At 35.8% G+C, this 13,297-nt stretch overlaps 1 protein-coding gene across 4 annotated transcripts in view; it reads left to right on the plus strand.

Annotated features, from left to right (window-relative positions):
• zmiz1a (zinc finger, MIZ-type containing 1a) overlaps positions 1 to 13,297 on the plus strand; it is a 295,579-nt gene that overhangs the window by 158,684 nt on the left and 123,598 nt on the right. For all 4 annotated transcript variants that reach the window (XM_051923788.1, XM_051923787.1, XM_051923789.1 and 1 more), the window contains one exon: positions 11,310 to 11,429. In XM_051923788.1, coding sequence (XP_051779748.1) covers positions 11,361 to 11,429 — 69 coding nt within the window. In that variant the 5' untranslated portion in view covers positions 11,310 to 11,360. The remainder of the gene's footprint in view (positions 1 to 11,309; positions 11,430 to 13,297) is intronic.

The following is a 13,297-nucleotide window of genomic DNA, read 5'->3' on the forward strand; positions in this document are numbered from 1 at the left end:
GTTTTCTGAGAGAGGCCACATTTTATACAAATGCCATTTTATCAAAGAGAAGTAATTTCACCATCTGAGTCTAGCAGATTTGCAAAATGGTTTTATTTGTAAATTAATTAGCAAATAAACAATGCCTTCAGAAAAATCCTGGTAATTCATATTTGATTTCAAAGATGACCCTTTCCTAAGTTTTTTCTCTTACATAATGTACACCACTTAAAAAAACGCTGGTTACAAATTACCTTAAATAAATACACCAATAATTTACATCTGAAATTCACAAGTGCCACCTAGGATCATTGTTTTCCCTGAAACCAAATCTTCTAGGATATGTTGTATCTCTGCGTAATCCTCTAATGAGCAAAAAGTGGGTTTTAACAACTGATGTCTATCTCCAACCAGCGTAGATCTATTTGGTAGTAACCAGAAGTCATGTGTATCATGACTTCGCTCCAGAGATGCTAAACTGAGACCACAGCAGCAAGACTTGGCAAAATGGATTGGCATTATAAATGATAGCAGCTTCCAGTCATGATAGGGGCAGTGACATTCTGATGTCTGCCTTTTAAGAGCAGGAGTGATGTTTCATAGGTAGGTTGGTGACAAAGACACTTGCTGCCGTTCTTCATATTTTGTACACTAACAGGAAATATTTGTTTTATTTTTTTCAGAAATGTCTCTTACAACAACAGTGATATACATACATGTATCTCTTACTTGTTGTCTTTATTATCCTGAAATGCATTCTTTCAGCGTGATACAGGTTGTCTTATGATTGGTATTCTGTTTAATATGGATAAATCCAATCAGGCTGCAGTACCACCAAAACCAAATAAAGATTATGTATTTCTTATACTGGGAATGCTGGCTCAAAGGCAAAATTGAAGAGCTTTAATTTAAAATAACTTCCCAGGGATTCTATGCATAATGTACATTTGCATTACATTGGCCACATATTGCATTACAAGACTTCAGTATCCTAAAACACCCACAGTGACTCAAAGGGTAGTTCTAGAATTTGTTAATTTTACAGTATTCTCTCAGCCAAAGTGTGTTTTTGAGATTAAAGATGGGGTTTGTGAGATTATTCATAGTTCCCATCATATAACGTTAATTAACATTTGAAGGTGACAGTTGCCAATCCTGAACTAGTTACATTTGCTTAATCATCAAGATGTTCTAACAGAACGCCATGTTTTCCATTTTAGAAATTTCTGAGATTACTTTGCATTGTTCTTCTTACAGTACTTTAAAGAAGTGTCATCTGCAGATGTACTGTTAACTGGAAGTACAGCAGTATGTAGAGAGATGATATGAATGTTTGCTTCAGCATTAATTACAACATACTATGCACAATTTTTCAAGTACGTATTCTTTTTCTTTGTGCTGTTGTCATATTGCAGTATAAATTCTAGTATCCCAACATGCACTACAGTGTAGGTACTGTGCACTCGAATTCTAGAAGCTGACCATTATCAACCAACCAACATTGTTCCAAAAGTAGACTCAATTAACTTTATTTCTTGAAAATTATAATAAAGATTAAATTGATAAGTAAAGTTGCAGACTTTTCTGAAAACATGTTTTCATTATGAGTTATTCAGTGTAAGTTAATGGGCAAAAATGACAACTTTACAACACAATAAAGTGTGCAGAAAGTGAAGGGGTGTGAATGCTTTCTGAATTCACTGCAGTGCGTTCAGAAACTGTTCAGGCACCTTCCCCTTTTTCTCATTTTGTTGTGTTGTAGCCTTCTGCTGAAATCATTCAGATTCATAAATAAAATAATAAACTGAAATATCATAGTATTCATATCCTTTGATATGATGTGAAATTTGGCTCCCATTTTATTTATAATTTTTGAGATTTTTCTACACCTTGTTTGGAGTTCATCTTTGACAAATTCAGTTGAATGTGTATGATTAGGAAACATACAGAACTGTCCACAGAAGGTCCCACAGCTGGTGATATGCATCAGAGCAAAAACCAAGCCATGATGTGGGAGGAATTGTCTGCAGACCTTAGAGACAGGATTGTATTGAGGCACAGATATGGGGAAGGCTACAAATAATTTTATATAGCATTGATGGCTCCCAAGTGCACGGCGGCCTCCATAATTATTGACTAGAAGAAGTTTGTAACAACCACAACTCTTCCTAGAGCTGATTGCCAAGCCAAACGGACCAGTCAGAGGAGAAGTGTAAGAGAGGTGACCAAGAGCCCAATGGGCACTGGCCGAGCTGCAGAAAACCTTTGTGGAGATAGGAGAAACTTCCAAAAGTCATGGTTAAATCTACATATGTTTAATGCTAAATGCAAGAAATGCAGAATATTATTAGTTATTGTATACTTTTGTAGAAGTATCAGAAAGTAATTTAAACTATTAGGAATATGTGGCATGCGAACATATACTGTACATGTTTAGTCTGGAATATACTGGATACGAGGTGGAAACAAGCCCTGGATAATACAATACAAATTAATTCAATTTTTATTGGTAGATGGTACAAACATTTGTAATAGATTCTTTACAAACTGGCAATCACTTTTTATATTGTCTGTTGTGTGGATGGGATACACCTTTACCAAGAATCTCCTCTGTTTATAGTTTAATACTAATTACAATTTATCTACGCTTGTAATATTTAGACTCCTGTTTTTGGAAGAATTAATTGATATGTCAGTGGAATAAATATAGCAACAATGAAGTGGCCAAACCATTACTATTTATGCTTGGAAAAAGTAGTATCTTGCACATTTAGTTCATAGAATTGTAGTAGGATGAAACAACAACCAGTTTCTTTTTATTGGTTATTTAAAAAAAAAAAAAAAAGATAATGTTGATACATTTTTTTGAGCAAAACAAAAAGTGATTAGGCAATAGGCCCCTGTTGTGCAAGACTTCCTTGGCAATGGGCAATGTCTGTGTACACTACAGACACACAGTAACATTGTGCATTTCTGGATTTAGCCTGCTGTCTGGTCATTGGGGACCACTGGTGAAAGAGACAGCCCATCTGCCTTTGTCTCATTTTATCACCCAGTGATCAGCCGTAGAGACTTAGTGTAATGTTACACTTGGTTGGAGAGAAAATATTGCTCTGTCCTTCTCTGATCCCACCCCTGTGATTGCCTGTGAGTTTACTTCTTTTTTCCCCCACACCTTTATGGTGGCGACTGAGCACTGTACATCCCACACTGTTGCCTTTGCTTTTCTAATCAGGGCTGCAGATGTGCATGATGACTGAACAGTTTCTGTGCACTGAGCTTGAGGTCCCAAAGGAATCTGGTAGGCTCGCTTATGTGAGCTGTCATAAAAAGAGAGCGAGGCGGATGGGGGGGGAGAGTAAGAGGCATGGTGTTAGCATGGAGAGGCGGGAGAGAAAAAGGGAGAGTGAGCGAAAAGGGCAAAAAAAAAAAAAAAAAGCTAGTGATTCCTTGATTGGTTTGTATGAAAACACATGACTGCAAAGAGTAGTCTTTTGCTTAGGGTGACTGCCTCAATCACAGACCAAACCACATTAAATAAAATAAATCCATTCTCGACCCTGTTAAAGCTGTATGGTGGGGGTGGAGAGGAAACGCATATATTCTATGCCAAAGCTGTATGCAGTCTTCAGGGGATTACTGCACATTTGTACAGCAACAATGGAAAGCAGTGGAAAACACATTTCTATCCTCCTGCTCTCCTTGCATAACAAATGCTGCTTTGTCCTTGGTGCCTGTCCATTTAACAGGCAGAAAACCAGCAGCTGTAGACATTTAACAGCCTACAGTAAATAGAGCTTTAATATAACAGTTTCCTTTTCTAAAGAGTTTCAATGATTAAAAGGATCTTTCACCTGACAGCTTATATCATAATACTTGGTGCTGGTGCGGAAAGAGGTATAAAAATGAAGCAGCTGTATGAGACTGCATTTCAGGAGGGCTTATGCTCTTGCTGTACATGAACACATGCACAGTTCTAGTTCTTATCTGTTTTGTGTGCGGTTGTGCGTGTATCATACAGGTAGACTAAAACAGTTTGACAAATATGAAATAGATCTGTATTCCTTAAGGCAATGCTTTAGTTCAGTGTGTATAGCTAGTTGTAAATGGGGATGGCACAAAATTCCTAGATCTGAATAAAGCTAAAAAATGTGTTTAAAGGGGCTTAGGAAAACATATTCCAAGAAGCTGGCAATTGTCAGATAAACATAGTTGAGTACACATTTACGTTTTTATTTTCTTTTTGTTTTTTGCCTCTGTGCATTTGTCTGCTCTCCACCATCACCCCAATATATAAAGTATTATATTCCTCCCACTGTTGTATTATTAGCATCTTCCCCCGCTGTCTTTCCCCTCCTCCTTAAAACTGTGTTTGCAGCTAATCCCAGTTGTACCATTATTTACAAACACAAAAGATATCCAGTGATTAGATGATACTTAACAAGCGATTGAGAAAAACTGCACTGTGACTTGATAAGTAGGCAGAGTGCATTAAAACTGACATAATGATAACCTGAGTGGAGGCTGACACTTCTGCAGTGAGCTGTGTTTAGAGTCAAGGATGTGCGCCCTGGAGCAAATGATATGCCTCAGCTAATTGTTGTAATGTGCTGATTTGTATTGTATGCATAGCTTTGGTTTGGTGAGCATGATAGTTATTTCAAAGTCTGTTATTCTTGAAGACTCTTGGTTATATCAGTTAAAACATTAATTTGTAACACAAAATACATTTACTCTTCAACGTCTGCCATTGAAATAATTTCACAACAACTAATGCTCGCTGCTTATTAGTGCTTCTTATTTGCAAGGTGACCAACCCTATCTCTTGCATTTTATTTTACTATCTTTTTATCCTCCTAGACTGACTGCAAATTACATAGCCGTTTTGCTCATTGTATGTAAAATATGCAGGACTTCTCAGTTATAACTGAACAATTCACACTTGTTTTTTCTTTATTTTATTACCTGTATATACAATATGCAGAGTTGTGGAGTCTGCTATTGTATCATACTGCTTTTCTTGACAGCATATTCCCAACCAAAAGAAAAACAATTCAGTAAAGCATTTATGTTAATAAACAAAGCAATAAACTGTTTACTAGAGACACATTTTTTTAAAATTGTGACTTATTCAATGTAGCCTACAGTGTCTCTCACCAATAGCAGATGATGGAAATGCTCTCCATCCACTTCAGGTCATTGTAATTGATAACCATATAGTGCTCGTTAAAAAGGTATGCTTGATGTAGCCACTTGCTGCTAGAGACCTTTGTAGATTTCTTAAAGCTGTCATTTACAGTATTAAGTCACTAATGAAGTTACTACCAAATATGTTATTTCATAAACTCTATGACTTTCCTTTATCTTTGTCAACAGGCAATGCACAGTTTGTTTATATGTGCAGTAAAATCATCTTTTGCAGTGCTAAGGTAGCCTGTAGAAGTGTATAAAGTATATTGTATGTGTTTCCACAAATATACTTTAAGTTTTAATTCAACACTTTTGATTTCGCTATTAAGACAGATACTATGGTCTTGTGAAACAGTAGTGGCTGAGGGTCAAAAGCTCAGCACTAGTGCACCATATGACTCTGAACAAGTCACTTAATATGTCAGTGGTCTAACTGGAAAATCCCAGTATATCAGTGTAAAAGGCTTTGTACATTGAACTTATTGCCTTGAGCACCAAGAAAGGTGCTATATAAATATTTGTAATATTATAGATTTATATTATAAGATGTGGAAACATAATGTCAAACGTTGTTTTGATTTACTTAAGATTTAATTAAAGAACACCTTTCTGAAACATTCTCTGTCCTTGTTTGATCATTCCTGAGATGATTGTAACCATCTGTTTTTGTACTGCTTCTCAGTTTTATGAAACATGGGCAAAAGTCACTGTACTTAAATTATGAGAATTTTCAAAACTCAGGATAAAAAAGTGTGATGTACTGAAATCTGCTTTTCACTTTCCGTGTTTGAATGTGTGTTATGCAAGTAAATTAACTGTTTACTTCTATGCATTTCCTACCTAAAGTAAAGTCTTAATCACTAACGCATCAGAAGCAGGTAAAATTGTGTTTTCTTTGAATGAAGCCATTCAGTAAACCACACCCTTTTAAGTTCATTAGCTCTATAATTATGTTAATATATTTTGAAGTAGTTTCTGTTTTTGTGCTCTTAGTATCTTTTTCTTTCCAACCTTGTCATAGCATCTACCAGTATTTCATTTATTCATTTAATAGATAGATAGATAGATAGATAGATACTGTTGTTCAGTTATTGTTTATTTGACATACTCTTTTACCAAAGCTAACAAAGAAGATTAGGGTACATTACAATTGCTCAAACATAGTTGCATCTTGAGCACAGTTACAAAAGGTGAAAGGCTCAGGGTCACACAATATGTCGAAAATAGGAGATGCACCATTAATCTTGTTGTTTTAGTCTAGTGCCAAAGCAGATATGCCCCACTATGACTGTAATAATAATTAGACAAATTTTAAACTTTGAAAATGCTTTGTACTTTTATTTGACTCATAAACAACCTTTTGGTAGCACTGTATCAAATAAAGATTTATTGTCTGCACAGACGAATGTTAGTACTAGGTTAATCAAGCAACTACATGTGCATAAGCAGATGATGAAAAGTTGAATAGGAATGTTTCATCACTAAAGAAAGGTTTTAAGAGTTACTTATCTGTTGTAAAGCATGTCAGAAGATATTTCACTTGGTATTATCTCAAAGTGACAATTGTGCTTTCATTCACCACATAAACAGGAGATAGGTAAATCTTATTTCCATTGTATAACATTTGTGAAATTTATCACAATAGCAGAACTTCCCATTTTTTTTTCAACATGCTCCCAAGCTCTCTGATTCACTTTTGAGAACACTTAGTTCAACAATGCAACATTCGTTCAGGAAAAAGAGAAAAAAGGCCACATATGCACTGCTTCCTTTAAAACACAGTCACTGGCAAAATGCCAGTATTTTAAAGCATCTCTGAGGGGTCCAAATAAATGATGATCTGACAGAGCAAGGTCAGCCCTTTAGAGATGATGTCTGAAGATCTCATTGCATACCTGCTAAATTGTTTCAAAAGTTTGTGTAACAGAAGTGGGATGTGTATTTACCTACAGTATTTCAGAACACCTCTTCCTCTCCTCATAATCACTGGTTTCAAGTAAACTGAGTACATTACTGTGTTTTCCTCTCCCTTTAGCACATGTTGTAAGCCCCCACGTTGATCCGGCAACTACAAAGATATCATTGAAATTATTACTGCAATTAGAGGTGGCTCTCATCGTAATGGTTGTACAGTTTGTAAACTGAGTAGTTAAGTCAAAAAAGAAAAAAAATGTGTTAAGGGTATATGTTGATTTGACCTTGTATAGCTGTGTCTTTAGTGCATGTGAAGAAAAATTATTACAGTAAAGGAGACAGACTTAAAACAATGAGTGCTAAGCATGGTAGGTATAAATGAAAATAAGGTGTGCACTTTGTAATACAGAACATAAAAATTGTGTTTTTGACTAATATTGAACAATTTGAATTTAGACATTTTATTAGAAATGCAAAATTGTTTTTCGGTTTAGTGCAGTCAGTCACTACTTTCGGAGCAAAAAGATTTATTATCTGAAAGTAGCATAGCAATATCTTGTTCATACTGGATAGGAATCTAGTATAACGATGTGGGAAGAAGACCGTGATGCATTATTAGTGTTTGCTCATATTTGATCTCTCTCCTGAAATGATATAGCAAGCCCTGTCTAAAAAGGCCAGCTCACATGGGGAAGAGAAAGAGGGAAAGTGCTGCCTTGCGTCTAACTGCAGCGCTTTAGCTTTTTTTTTTTTTTTGCTAAGCGCCAGAGGTGTGAAAGATGGCAGGGAATGGGGAGATAGTTAATCAATAACCACAAGGTCAGACAGACAGTGTTGGTTTGAGTGCACCCTGTTAGGAAGCAGCAGCTGAGGATTTGTTGAGCTTGTAAAGGCTTAAAGAAACATAGTACAGCTATTTGTGAAGAGAAATGAATTGTGCCTGCTTTGGTAGGGCAGGGTACCACCTGCTGGTGCATCATGCAAACTGCAACTCAAACTTTTTTTTTTTTTTAATTCCACACCTGCACAGAATAATTGGTGTCTGCATTCCATGGAAAACATGTTCTTCCCATTATATAGGCTTCTTCATTAATATGCACCCACCCTAAATTTAGAATGGAAGGAAATACAGTATTTCACAATCATGGTGTGATCATACTTAGAATGAAATGTGTGCAAGAACTTGTTTGATTTCTGTGGACCTGTTTTTGGTCACAGCCAATCTATTCCAATGTTTACTCTGATGAGCTGTGCAAAATATATAAGGGTAATTGTTTCAAACCACTCAGTATTTGTCTGCCTTTGCTGTTAAGATTTTCTCTTGTGTCTAAGACAAACACGGTCATTTTTTGCTATTGCATGTTGCTTAATATACTAAGCCAATTACAGAAACTGCATTCCAAAAGAAGCATTAAAATGGCAAAGAAATAAATGCTGCATTCCCTTGGAACAATAAGGCAATGATCCATTCATCCATCCATTTTGGGTGCCTGTTTATCCCAGTGTTTGTCCCTGGGAGCAGCTGGCTATGTGGCCTTGCAGTTGAGGCTTTGTTTTTAAAACCATAAAGCTGTCCATTCGGTCATTGCTTCCAACTTTCCATGTGATGCTGTGTAAGTCACTTAATATGCTTGAAAACAGTATATACAAAATATTTTATTCTATAGTTGTAAACATGTACCACATCTTAGGATGACTTTCTTTTATGAGACACTATGAGTATTGTATCATAAATGAACACAATGTATTGTATACTGTTACTTATAAAGTATTAGTATGGCACTGAACTTGTAAAGAACTTTTTGATAATGTTCATTATAGAATTGGGCTATATATTGAATATCCTTTTATACAAATGTACAGTGTATTGACTGTTATACTGTAACTCTGTAAATAATCTTAGTTTAGTATTTACTATAAAATGGTGCTATATATTGAATGTATACTGTTTATTGTATTTTATAAAAGAACATTGTGTATTTCATTTTGTATTGAAAAAACACCGTGCCATAGCTTTTTATTTGTAAAGGTCCATAGGATGACATTTACAATAGAATACAATACAATTTGCAATATGCATTCTAAAAAGGCACTTCATCTTGTTCTGTAAAGTATTGTACTATAGCCATGTACCTGCAAGGAACCATGGAATGTTTCCTTTACAAAGCAATGTGTATCATAGTATGGCACTGTCTGTGTTGTAAAATGTTTTTCTGTAGGTGTACACTTGAAAAGTATCCTGAATGTTTCCTTTATAAAGCATTATATTTTATGGAAAGACACTATATTATGTTTATGATATTGTAAAATGTTGTGCTGTAGCTCTGTACTTGTAAAGCTCCTTGAGTTGATGGTCACTATCTTCTATACAGTAGATTATCTGATGGGGTTTTTTTTTTTGTTTTTTCTTGCATAATCTGCTAGTCTGTCACAAGGAGCAGACACTCACACATTTAATTATATTAAGGACATTTTAGAAATGAAACTGAAACGGGTGCCATTCTCTTTGAAACGCTCTAGGAAATCCATGGAAACTCCAGGAGAGCATATATACAGGCTCTTAAGAAATTGTCTCAGTTATGTGTGATCAGTTTATCTCTAGAGGTCCTCAACAAATCAGGGCTTCACTTAAATGTTGTAGTGTATCATACACATTATGTTTTGCTCTTCACACCTATGCAGACTAGCCATCATTCTTAAAGTTAGTATTGCATCTTGGAAGAAAAGGCCTTTCTTGATGTAGCATCTGTATGTAGTGTTTATCAGGTTTGAAATAATTTTTATTTACAGGTATTATAAAGAGATTTGCAGAACCAGAAAAATGGTTTTTATTTCTTATAAAAGTTGAAAAGAGAAAAGAAGCTTAAGTTTGTTACACTTTTGAGTAGCTGGTGCAAACTTAGTATACTGTAATTAATGAAGGAAGACTCATCCCTTAGACACATTTGTATGCTATGAGCTGAGATAATACATAGTTAAGATTGCAAATAAAGGAGTAAATAAATTCCATGTGTAAGAGAAGCCACCCAATGATTTTATAAGTGTGCTAATTTATTGGGAGGAATGTGCTGCTTTGCCCTCTTGTGCCTCAAGTGTTGGGATGAGAAGTTCGAATAGGTTGCATAAAAGCTCTTTAGCTGTCTGGTGAAGGAGATTTCTTGCCTCCTGTTTAATCCAGCTGGAGCCATAAGTGAACATTATCAGTGTGGTACAGCAGTCTCAGATGGCAGTTTGCGTGGGATCCTCATCAGCATTGCAGTTCTGGAATTTGTCACTCCGAGATGGTGATGAATACAGAGGTTGACAGACGCAGAATGGACACTAGGATTATTCTTTCCTTTTTTCCTTGGCTATTATCTAAAATACAAGACTTTGGTAAAGCTGCAGAATAGTAGAAATTATTGCAGAACAGCAACAAAGTAAGCATCTTTGCTTATTTTAAGTGCTTTTGTAAAGTTAGCTCATGGTTGGGGATGGGGGGTGTAAAACTATAGACAAGGCTTGATGCAAAAGGAATATGATAATCAGGAAATGTTAAAAATAGTATCCTTTTATAAAAATTACCAATACAGTACAGTTACAGATGGAGTGATAACCTTTTTTAGCAAATGAATGCAGTATGTAAAACACCATTTAACTGCTTTTTCACAATAATTCTTTAATGTCCATTGTTGATTGGGAATTGCCAATTTTTTTTATCTGTTTTTGCCTTATCTTCCAAGTGAACACAGAGGCTTTTCTTTTTTTTCATGCAGTTCTTTTTCCTTCTTTAATTTGTGGATGTATAGTATGTTTTAAATAAATCTGTGTCTTGAAAATTCATTAAGATTGTTGAGTGTTCACTTCTGGTGAGTTAGAGCTTGCTCCTTTATAGCCCAACCTTTCTTATTTCTTTGTTTATGTGGTAATGTGCAATGCTAAGTGGTTAATAATGTCTGGCCCGTGGTGTAACAGACTGTCTCTTTGAGGAGTGTGTGGGAATCACCAGCTAACCTTGTGAAGTGTTTACATTTTGTTTGACAGCCAAAATGCAAGGCTGTTTAAGAAGAATTGTAGAGTGTCATATTTTTAGATGTTTATCTGTGTAAAATCTTCATTAAAGTACCCCAACACCATAACAAGGCTTGAAACAAACTGTTCTAAGACAAACTGCTTTTTGATTTTTAAGTTCAGTTTGATTTTCTGAAGCTCATCACTGTGTATTTTTTGTTCCTTCTCTCTTTCAGTGTGGAGATCTTTCATGGCTTTCAGGTAGAAATCAAGGAGAGACAATCAAAATGAACTCAATTCCGTCTATGGACAGGCACATTCAGCAGACCAATGACCGGCTGCTGTGTATAAAACAGGTAAGGTGGAGACTTTGGTGAGGTGACTTGATGAAAATTCTCCTATTTATGTTTATCTTGACCTATGTTTAAGTCTTTGTTCTTATAATGACATCTTGCAGAATGTAAACATGACTGCCTAGTCACTCTGTAAAGGCAGATGATCAACATCATTGTGAAAAGAAGAAAAAAAAAAACTAAGGGTTATACCTTTCATGGAATAGTTACCTGTTATCCACTAAGCAATCTGAAGGAGGCAGTTCAGGCTACATTTATAAATTATCTTGCTTGTGCAGTGTGACAGATGAAAGCATTTTAGAACAGGGGTATAGTTTCATATATCATCATGTGTTATGCCATAGTGTACACAGTTATAGGATAAGAAAATAAAATAGGTATAATAATGTCTCCTTTAATAAAATCAGGTACAGCATCATGGTGAAAAAGTAAGGAGTGTTAGTTGCCGTAATTCAGAATTTCAGCTAAAGGAGTTCTGTACCTATTTCTGAAACAAAAAGGTGACATTAATATCTTGTTCAGAATCCTGTAATTTGGAGAAACTTAATTCAGCATGTTCTCTAGGAAAATTATCATGAAATAACATTAATATTTTTGGGCTTCAGTACATTTAGAACTCGAGCTGAATATTTTGATCTAGAAAATCTGTTTTAATTACTAGTGAATTAAAATATCACCCTACAGATTTCCAGGATGGAGCGTCTGTGATGTATGGTGGATGAATGAAAGTCTTTTTCATAATGTCTGTTGCTTTCCTGCTAATATCTAGACTCATGTTGTGGTTCAGAACTGGCATATGTATTTATTAGCATTATAAAAATTGCTGTAAGCTTCTGAGATTTGACTCTTGTACCTTGGCACAGCACTCTCCACATAAAACAAGCTGTCAGTAAGCGGTCTGTGTAATGGGCTGTCTTGGATAGCTTCACTTGTCCTGAAATTGGTTGGCTTTTATTTGACTACTTTGAGCAGGCTGATATATTTGTATTTATATGTACAATACCCAAATAGAAAATGGTCAGGGTCCCATAGATGCTGATCTTTATCATATGTTAAACTTTGGTCTGTAGCTGTCTCCAGTGGCACAATGTGTCTGCTGGTTTTCTTTGTGTAAACTCAATGTTTTTATACACAATTACTCCATGATTAAAGCAAATTTTAAGAGAACTAGATTTTTAATTTAAAAACTGCTTATTATATGTTTTGTGAATGTTAATTGACTTTTTGCTGAGGAAGGATTGTTGTTGAGAAGCATGTGCAGAACTACTAAAGCATTTCAAAACTGGTTGCAAACAAGTTGCTGAAATAAGTGCAGCAAAATCAATAAGCAATCAGCCTTTACTTGCTATAAAATTAAAGGTGTTATAAAATAATTTCTCAAGACATTATCCAAGATATTATACTGTATAAGGTGCATTTTGTTCAGGAAGAAACGTGTATATGTAATAGGCTCAGATCTGACTCTGAGATATTATGGAGGCAACATCAGTTAAGAACATTGTGAGGGATGGCCGGCCATATATTCCGGCCAACACCTCTAAGCCGCCAGATGGACCCCTCCTGGCAGCATGGAAGTTCCCGAATTCCAGCAGGGCCTTATGGACCTTGTAGTTGTTACAAGCAGCCCTGCTGGATACCATGGGGACCACCAGGAGATGCTGTACGGAGGCTCAGGGAATACTACGTGCCCTATAACCCGGAAGTGCATCCTGGTTATATGGACGATGTGCTTCTGGGATGAAGAAAGAGTGTTTTTTATCCGACCCGGAAGTGCTAAGAAATCACATGGACAGGGGTTCGGGAACACTTCCCGGTCATGGACTATAAAAGGACCGTGGGAAATCCCAGACGGCGAGCTGAGTTGGGAGGCA

This window comes from Erpetoichthys calabaricus, chromosome 2 (assembly GCF_900747795.2).
Source record: "Erpetoichthys calabaricus chromosome 2, fErpCal1.3, whole genome shotgun sequence".
NCBI lineage: Eukaryota > Metazoa > Chordata > Cladistia > Polypteriformes > Polypteridae > Erpetoichthys > Erpetoichthys calabaricus.